Here is a 17644-nt window from a genome sequence, read left to right as displayed (position 1 = left end):
ATTGGTGGGATTCTCCCCAAAGCCCGTAGGTTCTTGTCCAACGGTGTTTTTGAAAGAGGTTCAAGCTAATATTTATTTTCTCTAACCAAGTTGTCTATTCCCGTGAATATTCCTTTTTTTTTTTTCCACTTTTTAGCAACCACACACATCATAACATGGGAGAATTTCTTTTGTGAAAAGACCCAGAGGAGTTTTAAAGAATGGTTTAATTAAAGCTGTTGATGCCCATTCATAATTAGTATCTGTTAGAAAGGTAAGCCTTGGGGAAAGGTTAGATTCTGAACAGAATAAAATATGCAACATAGGGACTCTGAGGGAAAATTTTTAAAAGGAAAGAGGTGGATACTTATTCTTACCCTTGATCTTTCTTCTAGTTTTGTCATCATGACAACTGTGGCACTCCGTTGTTCCCATATCATTCTCCAAAAGTCCCCAAATGTTTCGGGGAGAGATCCCTGTGTTGCAATATAGGCATTTTGTTTCCTATAGCCATCTATGTAGTTGGCATTCACATAGTCACTTCCTGGGATCCCTGGAAAACAAGGAGTGTTATTCAACCAGGTGAGCACATCACAAGAGGAAATAGCCTGGGACATGACCTAATGGCAGTGCTATCTTCTTGTTCCACCTCACACTACAGAAGTCACAATACATTGAAGGTCGGGTTTGAAGCAAGATTAAAAACAGGTCCTATTAGAACTATCATGTTAAAAAAATGTATGCAAAAAAGTGTCAGGTCTTTTCAACCAACCAAGAAAAGAATGCCTTTTCTTTCACTGGTTGTTGGTTTTCTCTGTTGCACTGACAAAAAAATTAGTTTGCAAAGAAAAATAAGCAATCTGGTAACGTTCCTCACCCATGTGCTTCCCAGGCAAAAACTACATAAAAGAATGCCTGAGTCTGAAAATACAAAATAGAGTGGAACACACCATAATAATAAAAAATTCTTTGTAGATTTAATTAACAGGAAATTCATATATAAACTCATTTAATATTTACAACAACTCTGCAGTAAGCCCTGTTATGAGTCCTGTCCGGAGAAAACTGAGGTGCAAAGAAGTTAAAGAAACTTGAGCAAGTTGCTCAAGCTGGTGGAATCCGGCTTAATCATAGGCTACTCGTATGTGTCTTGACCTCTGTAAAGTATTGCTTCTCATCTAAAACTCATGATTTGTTGTAAGCAGCACATGAACTTCTTGGATTAGGACAGCTGCCTCCTAACTGGATGTCCAACTTCTACTTTTGTCCTCTCCAGTTTGTTCTCCATTTAACATGAGAGCAGTTTTAAGAAATTTATTTCAGACACTGTAACTTCTTCAAACCCAACAATGGCTTCCCCTTATACTTCAAATAAAATCCAAACTCTGAACATCGCTTACAAAGCTCTGCAACTTCCCAAACTCATCTCATTCCACTCACCTCCTTGCCTTTAATACTCTAGACATTGGTCTGCTTCAATTATTAGAAAACATTTATTACCCTCCTTAGCTCAATCCACATCCTAGAATATACTCTGTCAGCTTCCCATCATAAAACACCCAGCCTCCATCCCAGAAGGCCTGCCCTGGAGTACCCTGAGACATCAGAACTCCCTTGACAGCCCTTTATACTACTGATTAAGGTTATAATTACATATTTACTTGTTTGTTAAGTTGCTTATTGCCTATTTTGACCATGTCTCTTTTATTCACCTTTGCTACCCTAGTGACAAAAGAGTAAATAATTTTCCCCAGTTCCAACATGTCATCAGTAGCAGAGATGTAATTTAATGTAGATATTGTGATTTAAAGCCTAGTTTTCCATCAGCACATGCCTTTAAGAGAGATTGAGGCAAATCTGAGCTTCTTCCAAGAAGAGTAGCCACAGTGATTAAGGGAATGAAAGCTACTCCATACGAGAAAGAATGTATATTATAGCCTAGCAAAGGAAATAGTAGGAATTGGGATGACAGTTGCCTGTGAGAAGAAGAGAGGTTTAGATTTACTCTGTTGAGTTCCAAGTTTTAAATTCTGAAAGATGTAACTACACAAACATGAATTTCATCTCGAATACAATAAAGCATTTTCAAATGGTCAGAATCAAAAAGGGAGTTAAGTTTCCTCGGAAGCTCATGAGTTGGCTATCTGTAGGGGGGAACAAGCGCTTTATAGGAATGTCAGCATGATATGGGAGGTACACTAGAACTTGTGCATGATCCCTTCTACCCTGGGAAATATGAGTCTTGGAATTATGGGGTAACCATTTTTTTTCTTTATAATGAAACATATGTTCCCAAGCTAAAATTGTTATATTTCACTGATTGCCACTTGCAATGACTCTGACTGCTTTTCTGATTCCAGTTGTAAAGTTGATCCTCTCAAGAAAGGTAATGAAAATCAGATGGAAACTACTGCACTCTGAGATGAACACACAGATATGGAATACCACCAGCATTAGTTGAAAAGCCTTTTGAGCAAAACTTGAAATGCATGGTTGGCTGTAACATTATTCATCTATTACAGCTACTCAAGAAGCAGCTAGGGTTTTGGCAGCCCTTTGTTGATAAAGATCGTATTCCTCCCTAACACCAGATTACTGTAGATTCAAATGACGGTTTAAATAAAATTCTCAGGTTACAAACACTGGGACGTACACACATCTTACATATCCATAGGATTTGGTTCTGAGTCAAGAATGAATCCATCTAACAGGGAAAACCTACTTTCAAAATTTTAATTTAGCAGTTAGCAACATTAAAGAATTGATAAAAAGGATTCTGGCTAAGGGCCTCACTCAGCTGCCAATATACGGAAAACTTTTTTCCAAGAAAACTCAGAATGGAGAAATCTGGGCTAAATGACTCAGAAGATTCATCACCTGGGCCCTGGGCCACTTCCCCCCTTATCAAGGAAAGCAAACGTGTCTGAACAATGCATCTGAGGACAGAGAAGATGCATAGGAGAATCATTCCTAAAGACAGGGAATCAGACCCATCCAACCCTCTTTGCGTAAAAATGTTAATCAGTTATTATGTAATGAATTGGGGTTTTTTGCATACTGCTCAAGTTTGAATAATAAATTATTTTTGTTTAACAAGGAGGGGGTAGGCTGCTACTGAATAATGATTGCACTTCCCAGGATAAGAATACAAAAATGTTGCCTGAAAACTACCAGGCACCAGGAATCAATACTATCACTAAATGCTTTAAGAATTTAGGAATTGGGCGAAGTATAGTAATTCATGCCTATAATCCCAACATTTTGAGAGGCTGAGGCAGGAGGATCACTTGAGCCCAGGAGTTTGAGCCAGTCTGAGCAACATGGTGAGACCCTGTCTCTACAAAAAAATAAATAAATAAAAAATTAGGCTGGTGTGGTGGCTCATGCCTGTAATTCCAACACCGGGGAGGATGAGGCAGGAAGATTTATTGAGAACAGGACATGACAAGCCTGGGCAACATGGCAAAGAGACTCTGTCTCTACAAAACACTAAAAACTTGGCTGGATGTGGTCGTGCATGCCTGTAGTCCCAGCTACCTGGGAGCCTGAGGTGGGAGGATCATTTGAGTCCAGGAAGTCAAGGCTGCAGTGAGCCATAATTGCACCACCACACTTCAGCCTGGGCGACAGAGCAAGACTCTGTCTCAATAAAAGATAAATAATTAATATTTTGAAAAATAAGTAATTGAAAACAAAATCGAATACCTGGTAGAGCAAATTATTAAGCCAGTGCTTTATATCCTGAGAATAACGCTGAGGTTCCTCTTATATTTTGATACCTATTTGTAAGAAGGTAGTACATGGAATGAAAGTCTCCTTCTGGCAAATCTCTTTAAGCACTCTGGTGAAAAGACATTTCAGGTTTCTCTCTCACAGATCTTCTGCAATGTGGAGATAAGAGAGATGGCAATGTTCTCCAGAAGCTCTAAGATCTAATGAGTCCTGTATTCATAAAACCCAATATAACACACTGTGCAGAAAGATGAAGGAGAAAAAATTTTAGAAAGGATGGTGGCGTGTCCTAAAAATATTAACCCCAGATTGGAAGCTAAAGTTAATCAGCAGTCCATTTCAAGTAGATGAGACTCTGGTTTTTAATGTGACATATTTAGAAAGACTTTTCAACCAACCCTGTGAAAATAAACAATATGCCGCTTTCCAAATGTTTTGGTGCCGTGAAATGCTTCTTCAGTAGTTCTTGATTAGGATGTTTCTGCTGGGAGGCTGGATCTAACACTCTTCCACTTTTTAGGGGTGACTTTCTCTAAGTAGCACATATTTGTTTATTTAATTTTCAATTCCCTGACTTTTCCAAAAAAATGATCTGCTTCTGCTAATGCAACATTAATCAGAGTGCACTTCTAATCCAAGAGAAGTATGTCAGAATTAACTTAATTCCCTTGGGGTTATGAAGGATGGAAATATAACTTGAAATGTAGTACTGAAAGAGTATAGAATTACTATAAATTAGGTGATTGCTTTTCATTCTTGGAGTCAAGGAGACCTTCCTCCAATACTAGAATAACAGTGCTTGATTTGTTTTTTGGGTTTTCTGTTTGTTTGTTTTTTGGTTGGGGAAGGAGTTATTACAACAAGAGGAACATGGCAGAGATGTTTACCTTCTGCTCCTCACAGGCAAAATTTTAGAACACACTGGCCCTGCTGCAGGAACTCTCTTGGAGTCAGTTGGTCTTAGTGTCTTTGTTCAAGAACAGCTTACCTCTAAGACTGGTTCTTTCCTAGGAGTCCGTGGCTCTACTGCATTTATAAAACTGAGTGGGTTTTCATGATTTCTCATGCACTGTTTCATGTGCATTCTCTAATTAATAACAGTGATGTCAATAGTTGTAGCCCCATAAGTAATTGTTTAGCCTTCTAATCTTACACATGAGAAACCTAAGGCTAGACCCTCTAACTTCATATTATACCAATATGCTCCATTCCTGGGTTAAAGTGTATTTCCTCAGTTTAATGAACTGTTCTTTCTTGTGGCATTTAAAAATATTACTTACATGCTTTATACTGGGTCTTTGTGTTCTGGACTAACTAAACCCGGCTGTAAACACAAACCTGTAAAGCCGACAGAGATTGTGATGAGGTGAATGATTGGTAGAGCTGTGCTTCTGTCATTTTTCATGCACAACAAGCCATAGCAAACAGCTATTTGAACAGAATTAGGCAAGTTTTAGGCTCGCATTTTATTTGCTGTTGATTGCTAGTTACAGTTTTCAGTGGAAAAATGAGCCTGGATATAGACTTTGAATAATGGGGCCATGTGGATTTTTTAAAACCACCAAGAAGAAAAAAAAAGCAAACGAACACCCAACTTGCTATGGATTTGATTTTTGGGGCCAGAAGATAATTTGATTTGAAAAGATGTCTCTTGTTGAAGGGGTGTTTATAATGATGAGGGGTTTATAATAAAGCCTTAAGCCCTGACATTAAGTGAAAAAGCAGGATGCAAAATAATACATGAATTATTTTGTGAAATCACGTAATCCTAAGGGGAATGATCACAATTTTGCATCACATTACACTGCAGGTAAAGTCATGTGTGCATTTTAAAGTCTTGGGACAATAGCGAGCACTTGCTAAGAATTTAGAGAAACTGACCAGGAAACCTGGACTCCTGTCTAGGGCTGCTGGTAGTTTACTCTGTGATCTTTGGCCAGTTACTCAACTTGTCCAGAACTGTAATTGTTTATTTGCTAAACAAGATGTGTTGGACAAATTGATTCTCTCCAGTCCTTTTGAGTTCTAAAATAAGGTGTCTGTCTGTGCTATTCTTAACCTTCTTGGACTCAGAAATCTCTGTGAAGTTATTTTAAGATAAATAGAGGCTTTGTGTCTCTCAGATTAGGTAGGAACGCACTCTGATGCTCTTTCAAGCTGATTCCTATTGCTTCTACCTTTGATGTGCTGAGATGAGATTTTTCAGTGAGGCTGCTACTTCACATCTTGATTGGAACCTGATGGGGCAAAAAATAAACAAAAAACAAGAGGAAGTAGTGGTACTAGGTGGTCTGTCCATGGAAAGAAGCTCTCCTTGGACTTTAGGGGGTGAGAATAACTAAGAGGCAGCCTTGGAGGGAAGGCAGAATCCCACCGTGGCTCCAGCGGATGCTGCTGCACTACAGAGATGGAGGTGGATGTTCAGCTGAGCGTCTTTGCACTCTGCTCCAACTCACAATTTGGCTTCAAATCCCAGGTACTTTTATTTTCTTTAAGTTCTATAAATCCCTAATAAAGTAAGGACTGTGTCAAAAAGAAATTGCTTTCTGGCAAAAAGTTTGTTCGTTGTTGTAAGACAGAAGTACTCAAGACCTAATAGAGCACAAAATCTACCTTTCATTTGGTAAATAATGGCCCCTCCTCTACTCCAACGCACAAACGAAAAAGCATAATGATACCATATTGCTGTTAATATCGGTTAAGACCTAGATTGCAATTTTACAACTAACATTGTGGCAAAAATGTTTACTTTGCCGTCTCAGAAAAACTAGAAAACAGGAAAGAGGAAAACAAAATTAAAAAAAATTTACAAGTAAATTGATTAAATTCTAAAGGACACAGGCCTTTCCCCTGACCCTTCACCTGTTCAATAACAGCCACACATGGCTGCATCAGACCTGGTGACATGAAGGATTCTTTCTGCAACACACCAAATAAAGCAAACATTTATTGCAAAGACACAGTCTGTCGTTTGCCAGGGTATCCCCTGATATAGCTGCAGTCTTTCCAAGTTTCTACAAAACACACACAATTTTTTTTAAAAGCATGCCTGTTCTGTGGGCATCGTAGCTGAACCCCACAGTGAGCTAACAGAGAAACAGATGATATTCAGAGTATCTGAACCCAACCTGCAACTCCTCATTAATGTATGTCTTCCTCTACTTGATTTTCCATATCCCCACACTGCTGAGGAGGCTGAGTTTTGAGAATGGACACAGGAAAGTAGACGGCTGATTGAACTGTTTTTGAATACATTGCAGTATCAGCAACATGAGTTGGGGAATTATCAGCACCTGTGATTGAGGGGCATGCTTTTTGGTTGGACAGCAACTTGCCTTAAAATACAGTAGACCTGAGGCCACTGAAGCTTAACTTTCAGCCACATCATGGAGTTGTGGTCCAGTTAGCTTTATACTAATAAGGAGGCAATTATTATAGAGGTTCATCAAGCAATGAAATAGTCAACCATCAAGCATGAGACATGACTACAGAAGCTCTATGTGTAGGAAACACTCAGATGCTCAGTCTCCTCATCACTAATATGAATATCATAATCAAAAAGTCCTGGAACCAACACCTCTGTGAGAATTAAATGAATCAATACACGTGAAATTTCCAAAATGTCATATGGATTTTAGTTACTATTATGATTGATGTAAAAATGGAAAAAGCCTGCTTATTCTTAATGCCCTACTGATAAAAAGTAATTCCAAATCTGGAAGGCCCCTTTCTAGCTTCCACATTAAAAAAAATTTTCAGACAGGATAAAAATAACTCTTTTACAATTTCCCAGCAATCTACTATCTGTATCTATATTCTAAAAACAGAACCATGGATTATGTAGGTTTATCTACGGCCTCAGAGTAATGAAGTGTAGATTCATTAGAGTAAGCTGCATAGATATACAATAAAAAAAAAAAAACTCCAATGAACTAAACACAATAGAGATAAAAATAAACTCACTCCCAGGTCTTTCTGATTTTACTCTTCGATTAGCTTTCTGAGAACAAGAGTAAAGTAAAAAACAACACAGCCAGCCAGCCCTTAAAAATGCTTTTTCTCTTTTCTGCGTAAGAAACACCAGCAGGTATAGTCTAAGGTAGGAGCTAGGGAATAACAGATATAACAGCACTTGCTTGGCTACATGTAAGAGAAAGATACCATTTACACAGCTCTAATTAGATAGCTCTTAGAAAGACTGCAAGCATCCTGTGAAACTGTTCCAGGTCTCCCAGGCTAAGTGCTATCTAGCTTTCTATTTAAAACAAATTAAGCTATAAAAATTTGTCTATTCACTGCTGCTCAAAAAAAGGAAATGCTTTTATGTATTTTTTTAAAAAGTACCCGGAAATAAAATGATTAAACTTCATCACAGTTGTAAACAATTAACTTGAAAACAGAAAAACTGAAAATGCTACAGAAACCATGTTATCAGCCTAAATCAATGATTGATGCTCTGAAGAGTGTGAGAAAAACGAACTCAATCAATAATTGGAAGGGATTTATTTTTTTTTCAAAAGAGTTTTTTAAGGGATGGGATATACATTCTGACAAATTTCCTTTAGCACCTTAAATAGAATTTCAAGAGCAAGATAAAACAAACATGAGGTGCCAACAAACTATTCACTAGTGACTGGGAAAGAGGGGGAGAGAAATCCGGAGGGAGAAAAAGGGATCATATTTATTGAGGTAATATGGGGAGGAGCACACAGGAACTATCAAAGGACTTCTTTATTGGGTGAAATAATTGTAATTGTTTTGATGTTAGAACTTCATATGGAACATTTATATTCACTATAACTAACATTCCATTAGAAAATGTTGGATAGACTGTATTAACATATTTTCCTAGGTTTTTCTGGTTTTGTTTTACTTATTGAAAATACATCCGGTTACCGATATGCCTCCTGCCCAAAAAAAGAAAAGAAAAAGATATTTTACAGCATGGCTACAATGTGAAATTGGACAATACGTTAGCATGTGCTCACAGCTATTTCAAATGAATTGCTATAGACTTACCAACAGAACACTGCAGAAAAGAGGCTAAGACACAACTGAAACATAGAGCACTATTGCAGTAGCGAATGGTGGATAACATTACAGAAGGAAAAGCAGTAGTGTCTTGTCTTTATTTATTTATTTTTAACTGGATTTATCTTAGAGGTGGCGATTCCATGTGAGCAGCTTTCTCATCTTAAAGGTGCTAAATTGCCCATCTCACAAATAATCAAGTTATTGTAACATCATCTATATTATCTATGCTTGGATTTTTTTGAATTGCTCCTGTTTTGCAAATCAAACAGCAGATGATATATATTTGAATTTCCATTAAAAAGAATAGATAGCCCCTGTTGAAATCTGTAATGCTCTTATGGGTCTGGTTTCCATTTATCAAGCACCAGTGTTTTCTTTTGCATTACAGAGTACTTCAAATACATGCAGCTCTCTCATTTGGATATTAATTTTTCCACAGATCACATATCAAAGAAATTTCATCTGCACTTAAAAGGGCCTATCTGTAGTAGCAATAAAACGCATAACACTAAAGATAATCTTATCAATTCCCAATATTTATTACGCATTTTCTTGGTGCTAGGCACTCTTCTAGGTGATTTACATATGTTAGTTTACTTAATCCTCCTAGTAATTGTAGGAAGTAGGTACTATTAATAATCCCATTATACAGATGAGGAAAGCAAGGCTCAGCAACTTGTCCAAGCAAGCTCTGCAGAAGCAAGCAGAGCTTAGGATGCGTTATCAGGAAAGAGGTTCTTGAGCAGCATATAGGCCCTCCTAAGAAGGTACTTACTTTTACTTATTAAAGAGATGAAGTGAATAAATGTATTTATGTTTTGGAACTTTAAATATATGACCCTTTCTGTAAGAAAAAAATAACACACTGCTCTGATCAGAATGTGTTCCCGTAAATTCGTATGTTAAACTTAATCACCAATGTGAGAGTATTGAGAGGTGAGGACTTAGGAAATGCTTAAGTCGTCAGGGCAGAGCCCTCATGGGTGGGATTAGGATCCTTATAAAAAAGCTTGAAAGATTAAGTTTGCCCTTTTTCTACTGTTTTGGCCATGTAAGGACACAGCATTCTTTCCCTCAGGGGATGCAGCAAAACAGGGCACCATCTTGGAAGGAGATAGACTGGGCCCTCACCAGAAAGCAAGCCTGCTGGCACCTTGATCTTAGACTTCCCAGACTCTAGAACTACGAGGAATAAATCTGTATGGTTTATAAATTACCCAGTCCTATTTTGTTATAGCAGCACAAATGGACTAAGACATGGATCCCTATTTTACTAAGCTTTTTTAAAAAAATCAGATTAATAAGCACTAGTGTTAAAGAATGCATATTACATACTAGGTTTATTCTTCATCAGTTCTAACCCTCTCATGGATAAAACCATTTAAATCTGTTTTGGTGAGAGTCACATAGTAGCCAATAATCCTATTTAGAATAAGCCCACTAGCTTTTTTTTTTTTCCTTGAAGAAGCTAATCTCATACTGTCTAAGATTTAATATTTATTTGCCTACTTACCATCTTTTGATCTCAGGATTTAGAAACAATGTTCGGAATTTTGCAGATGGTAGAAATGGTCTTACACATCCTTGTTTTATAAGAAAACAACGAAAGACACTAAGTCATAGGTTCTTCCTAAACTGGAGAATGGGCTTGCAAAGAGACTGTGTATGCATGAACTTTCTGAAATTAGTGTACAAATAAAGTATGTAAGTGCTCTATGTTTTCAAGTGGGGTTTAAATGTTCGTGAAATAATCAAATGGATCCAGCTTCCCCAAAGAGTTAATGTTAACTGCATTAAGTGAAATGCTCAAGGTCACACTGTTGTTTAAACTGAAATTTAGTTTTCAGTTTTCTGTCTCTTTATTCAGTATACTTCCCAATATACCTTAAAATGTGAGATTAAACAAACAAACAAAAAAACACACCTGAAAATCATTTCTGTGTCATTTATTCTTTGGAAAAATTCATTTTGACTGGAGTCTAAGAACACAACTGAAGACCTCTAGTTCTAAGATTTCTATCATAAGTGTTTCAAAATGTGTATTTGAAAATTCTTACACAATCTTCCCAGCCAAAAAGCCATCAGTTTTGAATCAGGTTTGATGTACACAGGCAGGGCTATTATGATTTCAAAAGCTGCTCTGGGCCTGCGTAGACTAATGGGAAGAACAGCTGCCTTGAGACTGACATATATTAGTATTTTGAATTTGTCAGTTATTAGCTATTGATCATGCTTAAGTTTGCTGACTTTTTAAATGCTTTCATTTCCTCATCTGTAAATTCAGATCATGACAACTAGCTTTTGGGGTTGGGCCTCCATAACACGGTGCTCGACACGTAATAGACAACCAGATAATCATATCTATTATAATGTCTTGTCTTTGTTGTTGAACTGAAAAGTAGAATTTTAATTTTGCTTTATATTTAGACTTGGCTAACACTTTTCTAAAAATCCATGTCAATATGGCTTTTAAACAAACAAAATGTTAATTATAATACTACTAATGGAAACAGTACTGGCAGCAGTGAAGATTAATTATACTTTAGAACAACAACCTCTTTTTTTATCCACGACTGCAATAATTAATTTTTGCTAATTAAAAGGCATTATAATAAATAACCTGCCACTGATTGATACTCCTTGGTCAATAAGAAATTAAAGATACATACAACAATATTTGAGGTAAGCAGATCACCTGTATTATCGTTAGGTTTACATGCACTTGACATTTGTTCTGCAATCTTATGACTCTGGTCCATTTGAATGATGCATTTGATGATTCCCATATTGTGTCCCTGCCTCAGGTTAGTCACGCCATAAAATAGGAAATGAGATAGGAAATAGGAAATGAAGTTCTAAACTAATATTTGTGTTATCCATAAGGCTAATGCCAAAAGATAAAATAGATTTTTAGGCAAAAAGATAAGATTGAGCTTTTCCACCCACGCTAAGTAACTTAAGACACTGTCACATCCTGCATCGGTAGGAAAGTATTAACGAGTGATGTGGGAAAGTGGAAGCCCCAGATCAGGAATCAGAACAGCTGGATTCTAGTGAGTTATATTATTTAAATTCTGTGTGACTGTGTGACTCTGGGCCAATCCTGTCTGAGCTTCAGTTTTCCCATCTATAAATGTGAATACCTATATATCTAGTAAAATACTTACAATGCTGCTTCATTAGACTGTTGTGTACAGCAAATAAAACAACTGATAAGGAAACTACATAGAGATAACTCTTAGAAGCCAGAAATGAAAGAGATTACCGCTAAGAAAACTGATATTCAGAGAAGTCAAGGTTACCTAGCTAGTTAGTGACCCAACCTCAGATTTCCTTGTTCTTCATCTTTTGGTTTGTCCATTTTCTTTTCCTAATAAAAATAGACTTTCTGAACAACTTTGGATTCTACAAGTTTAAGCATAATATTATATATTCTGTTTATGCATATCCAAGTATGAGCTTCCATTTGGTCTTTATTTGAAAATATTTACCTTTTTTTTCTTTTTTTTCCAAATGGGGTCTGGTTCTGTTGCCCAAGCTGGAGTGCAGTGGGACGATCTCAGCTCAGTGCAAACTCCACCTCCCAGGCTCAAGCAACCCTCCCACCTCAGCCTCCTGAGTAGCTGGGACTACAGGCACGTACCATCATACTAGCGAGTTTTTTGTAGAAAATATTTATCTTAACTCATTAAAATAAATCCTATTGCCCCCTTCTTCAGGAATTACTATTTTCTCTTAAGAACTGCTTAAACATAGGGGGGATGCCAATGGTAATTGGATTTGTCAAAAATTCAGTTCTGTTTCCATACTGCTTACCCTATAATTAAACAATTGAAACCGTTTTGTAATTAGGACTCTTTTGAATTTATTCTGCACTTTTCCTAGCCTAAATAAAATGACTGTGATTTGGAAAGATGTCACCAAGTGTCACTATTTTCAAAAAGTTCAATAAGCACATTACTGCCCACATACAATTCCTGATTCTTTTAATTTTTCCCCGTTATTCTCTCAGTGGAAGTAGGATATACACTTGCTCTGCTAAACAAATATAAAGACAACATCAATCACTGTGGCCACTTGCAGTTTTTGTTGTTCTAATGTCTGTCAGATCACTTTGCAAAATAATGTAAGGAGTAACCAGCACCACTGAGAGAACAGAACAAAAACACCCAAATTAAAACTCTCAACCAAAGTCAAAGTCACTTAAGTTAGTAACATTGCTTGGAACACAAAACAAGCACATTAAGTTTTATAAATTGTGCATGAAGTCACTTAATATTTCAATATACTAAAAGCTGGCCCTGTATTATCAAAGCTGTCTTTAGAGGAGAAGCCTCAATTAGTGGTTCTGTGGTTCCAGTTGCCAGTATTTTCTCTTCTGTGTTTAAGATACAGGATGATTGACTGCCCTCATGAATACCTGCTGGTTAGCGCTTAGTTTAAGATAAAATGCCGCTCACGGTTGTAATTTAGATGAGAGCTCTCTATAGCTCATAAACTTCAATTAAATGCTTCTAACCTTTTGCATAACACTTAACATGTTAGGTCAGCTCTAGATTTAGGGTGTATTTGTGAACACAGCACTATAAAAAGGCAGGTTTTCGTGTGATTCAAGTGCTTTTGCTTTTATAATATAAAACCAGCATAGGAACGAAATGTGCATAGTTTCCAACCATCGGAATAAAGATACAAGGAGGTTTATTTTTTATCCCTCAACATACATTACTGTTAAGATGTGGAAAATAACAGGTTAAGAAAAATAATGACAAAGTGAGCAAAAGTACAGGGAAGTGGTAGTTATTGAATGACCTAATTCTTAGTAGAAACAATGCTACAATATAGCAAAGGCAGACTGACAAGTTCCCCAGGGGAGATCATGCCACATAGATTCTCAACTTACATTCATTTATTTTATTTCAATAATTTACCTTGCTTTTGCTAATGGAAAAAAGATTTCTCTCTGCTATTTGGGACTCTGTTTTTCATTTATTATGGAGATGATTTAAGAGACTTGAGACCCCCCACAAAAAACCTGTATTTTTTCACACTTTAAAATGGAAAACATAGAGATAAACGTAAGGTAATCATCCACATATATTAATTACAGTTTTTAAACAAAATTTGAAAAGAAGCAATTACCCATTTGAAGTTATTATGCCTGACCTAGTATTGGCAAAATTTTAATAAATTTAAATAATTGTTTTCAGTGTGGAAAAAGGCTAACTCTTGAACACTTAGTATCTTTGGGTGCCTAAAAAAGGGACTATAGTATTTTCCACCATCCAAAGTAAATTTATTATGAGAATTTTACAAAATATATCTATGCAAAACAATGCCATGTTGGGGTAAGGAGGGCCACAGGTATAGTACTGTTCAAATGCTGAAAGATAGTTTTTCTTCCCCAAAAAAACTGGAAACAAACGTATTAATAGCCTATGGTGCCTACTGAGAAGGCTTTTAAACGGTTTCACCTTCAAATAAATTGTGGACATTGAGGAAGCAGGTAGGAGATGTGGTGAGAGTTATAAAATAAAGCGGTAGTCATCAGAGATTTTGGAAGCAGAAAAAGGGAAAGGTACTCGAACAACTACAGATGAATAGCTTTCAACTATAAAGTCCTTAAAATAACTGGGTCTGAAGCTACTATAATTTATTTGTTTTCTAAAATATCTTCAAGAATGTAAACAGTGAACCTTCAAGTATGAAGAGGCCATAAAACTCTTCTGGGCACTAATGAGGGTGAACATGGCATGTGCCAAGGGTGACCCAGGTTGACTGTTAGAGGGACAGATTTAAGTGGCCTCCTATTTTCTAAGGACTTTCCAATCCAATGTGCTCTTGCAGCCAGAATAACGAATGAAATACCGTGTGTTGAAGATAAACTTCTAGTTGCTTTAATATGCCACATGAAAGGGATTTATCATTGGAAAAATGATCCGTCATGAATCCTTAATGAAGGTGGATAGATTTGAAGAGCAACCCTCATCTTTTAGGAACAATCATTCCCTCTGGAACATACTCCTTACTGCAATTCTAAGAGATAGATTACCAAGCAGTCCACAAATTAGATAAATTAGACATTTCCAACATACTTAATTTATATTAATCACCACATTATCAACTCTGAACTTTTAGACAGTCCCCAGTGGATATCCAGATTTATTTACAAGCAAACAATCCCCTCTCCCCTTTTAAAATAACCATTTAGTTTATGGGCCTCTTCTGACAATCACCTGTTCATTCAAAATAACCAAAAACCATCACTAAAATGGGCAACCTCAATTTGCTTCCCATATAAAACATCAACTACATTATCAAATCTTTAGGGTAAAGGCAAGAAGGTAATGAGAGATGCACTTCTGTCATATGGTGTCAGGGATATTGTGGCCTATGTATAATTTATTTGTGTGAGAAAGAAAAAGTAGGAAAAAGCTATCTTTGAATCTTAATTACTTTCTTTTTTTCTTTGAGATGGAGTCTCGCTCTGTTGCCCAGGCTGGGGCTGCAGTACAGTGACATGATCTCGGCTCACTGCAACTCCCGCCTCCTGGGCTCAAGTGATTCTCCTGCCTCAGCGTCCTGAGTAGCTGGGATTACAGGCGCCCACCACCATGCCCGGCTAGTTTTTGTATTTTCAGTAGAGATGGGGTTTCAGCATGTTGGCCAGGCTGGTCTCAAACTCCTGACCTCAGGCGATCCACCCGCCTCAGCCTCCCAAAGTGCTGGGATTACAGGCATGAGCCACCATGCACAGCCATCTTAATTACTTTCATAGATGGTTAATAATCTCACTAAAACAATATTCTCGTGCACATACTCAAATCCATGAAAATAAAGGTATCAGTGATGTCTGCATTTCCTTACCTTCTATAGCTGACAGGAGAACCCGGGAATGATCATACGCAATTACATTCGCGTATCTATTCTTTGGTTTGTTTACTTCCAAGTTTGAATGTTCCCATGTGAACTGCTGGCCAGGGTCAATTGACTTTAAAAGAAAAACAACACATATACACAAAATCAATACTGAAAACCACCAGATTATAGGCATTTATCACAAGTAATAAACATGATTTAAAAGGAAAATTCTGAAGCCATACTTCATCAGGTTGATCCTAACTGTGAAGCTGAACACTAATATAACATGCATAACAAAAAATGATTAATCATCACAGCAACAGTGATAGTCACCAACTGACTCAAATGAAAAAAGAAATCAATATAGATGTTCTGTTAATATTGGAAAGGCAGGTTCTTATTTTTTACTTTCCCATTTCCCTCTCTGCTGCTGTAGTTTACAAGTTATCTTGGTTCAATATTCCTTCCGGTTCTGTAAACCTTATTTTATATTGATTATTCTTCCCTACTCTTTCCTATCTGGACCTAAGCTGAGTCTTTAAGTTGACTGGTCTTTCACTGGCTTCAATGGACACAGGCTTTACTGTTCATTCTTTATCTACATGTTCACAACTTAATGGCAACTTAAGGTTTTGTCTGTTTCTCTGTAACACACTACGACCAATATTACAAGGAAAATTGTACAATTTAAATAGTTAACATGAACAGTAAAGAAGGGAGGTCAGTTAATTTAATACTCAGATTAATAACATATAACCCACTGCAGATAAATTGTTTTTCAATTTATCATTATATCTTTTCTATTTATTATAATGTGTTATGTTTATAGTTTGCTTCTTTTTATTCTTGATTTTAATATTAGTTTTTTTTTCTGATTTTATCCCTTTCTTTGATGGTACATTTCAACCAAAATTATTCAACAATCTAAAATAAATATCAAACAGATATATAAAGTATATAATTTAAAAATATTTAAGTAGAATCATCATTTCACGACCAAATTCAGGTTTGATCATAAAACTCTAGGGGAGTTTATTTCCTGAGAGATTATGGAAATCAAAATACTTTTTCTTTCATCATAGGATACTGATAACATTTAAGATTTATAATTTCATTGGTATATGGAAACACAAGTTCCTTAATTACACAAACACGATTTTAAATGATCAAAATCAAGTTTTCAAGAATGATAAAACAGGTTTATACCCAGGTGATTTTTATTTTATAAAAGATATTCTATTATGTTAACAGAATTTTTAGCAGTTATTTTTGATGCTGGGTATTTTTCATGCCTTTATGTGTATATGCAGAAGTTGGGAGTAAAACATACCCCCAACAGCATCAAAATACTAAAGATGTGCACACTTTCTGTCAAAAGGCACAGAATTCAGCACAACAGTAAACTCACAAGTGTCAGAAGTCAAGTCTGTTAGTGGTCTTGAATAGCCTCCAAGCATTCTAAAATTCTCAGAGGTATAGATTTCAGCCTCTAATTTACTACGGATTATTAAACTGTTTTCCTTTCTTAGCCTGTGTTAATCTATATACAAAATAGTCAATCACTGAGCAGTATTCAAGAAAATATTAATAATTATTCACACCTGAGAGTCTGAAAACTAATGTAATTAAGGGACTTTCTAGTTTGTTCTTCCAGGGAAATTTTTCATCTCCCTTGCAGAAATTAATTATCTCAAAGCATGCTATGAGTCGAAGGTATTGAAGCATTCAGATGTCCTGTTGGAAGCCTTCAAGTCAACCTTGAACCATGTCCACACAGAACAGCCCCACTCAGTGATGAAGGCCTGCCTTAAAAATCTCTCAAATTTGCAATCTCATTGTTATTTCCCACATCCGGAACATTGGTATCTGTTGTCTGATCGAAATCCCTTCTCTAATCTCTTATTCCAATCCACTCTTCGTACTGCTGCCAAAGTTGTCTTTCTAAAGCATAGCTCTGGACAGGTTGGCTCCCTGTTTAATAACTTCCACGGGCTCTGTGTGACCTACAGCCTAAATTCTAAATTCCTACCTATGCCGCTTT

The 17644-nt window shown here is 36.6% G+C and overlaps 1 protein-coding gene across 21 annotated transcripts in view; it reads right to left on the bottom strand.

The window, feature by feature from the left end:
- PTPRD (protein tyrosine phosphatase receptor type D) overlaps positions 1-17644 on the bottom strand; it is a 2314079-nt gene that overhangs the window by 75073 nt on the left and 2221362 nt on the right. For all 21 annotated transcript variants that reach the window (XM_055294262.2, XM_063609868.1, XM_063609869.1 and 18 more), the window contains 2 exons: positions 15610-15733; positions 357-532 (listed from right to left, as the gene is read on the bottom strand). In XM_055294262.2, coding sequence (XP_055150237.1) covers positions 357-532; positions 15610-15733 — 300 coding nt within the window. The remainder of the gene's footprint in view (positions 1-356; positions 533-15609; positions 15734-17644) is intronic.

This window comes from Symphalangus syndactylus, chromosome 9 (assembly GCF_028878055.3).
Source record: "Symphalangus syndactylus isolate Jambi chromosome 9, NHGRI_mSymSyn1-v2.1_pri, whole genome shotgun sequence".
NCBI classification, from domain to species: Eukaryota; Metazoa; Chordata; class Mammalia; order Primates; family Hylobatidae; genus Symphalangus; species Symphalangus syndactylus.
The sequence above is the reverse complement of the archived record's forward strand: the minus strand, read 5'-3'. Positions and strand labels throughout refer to the sequence as shown.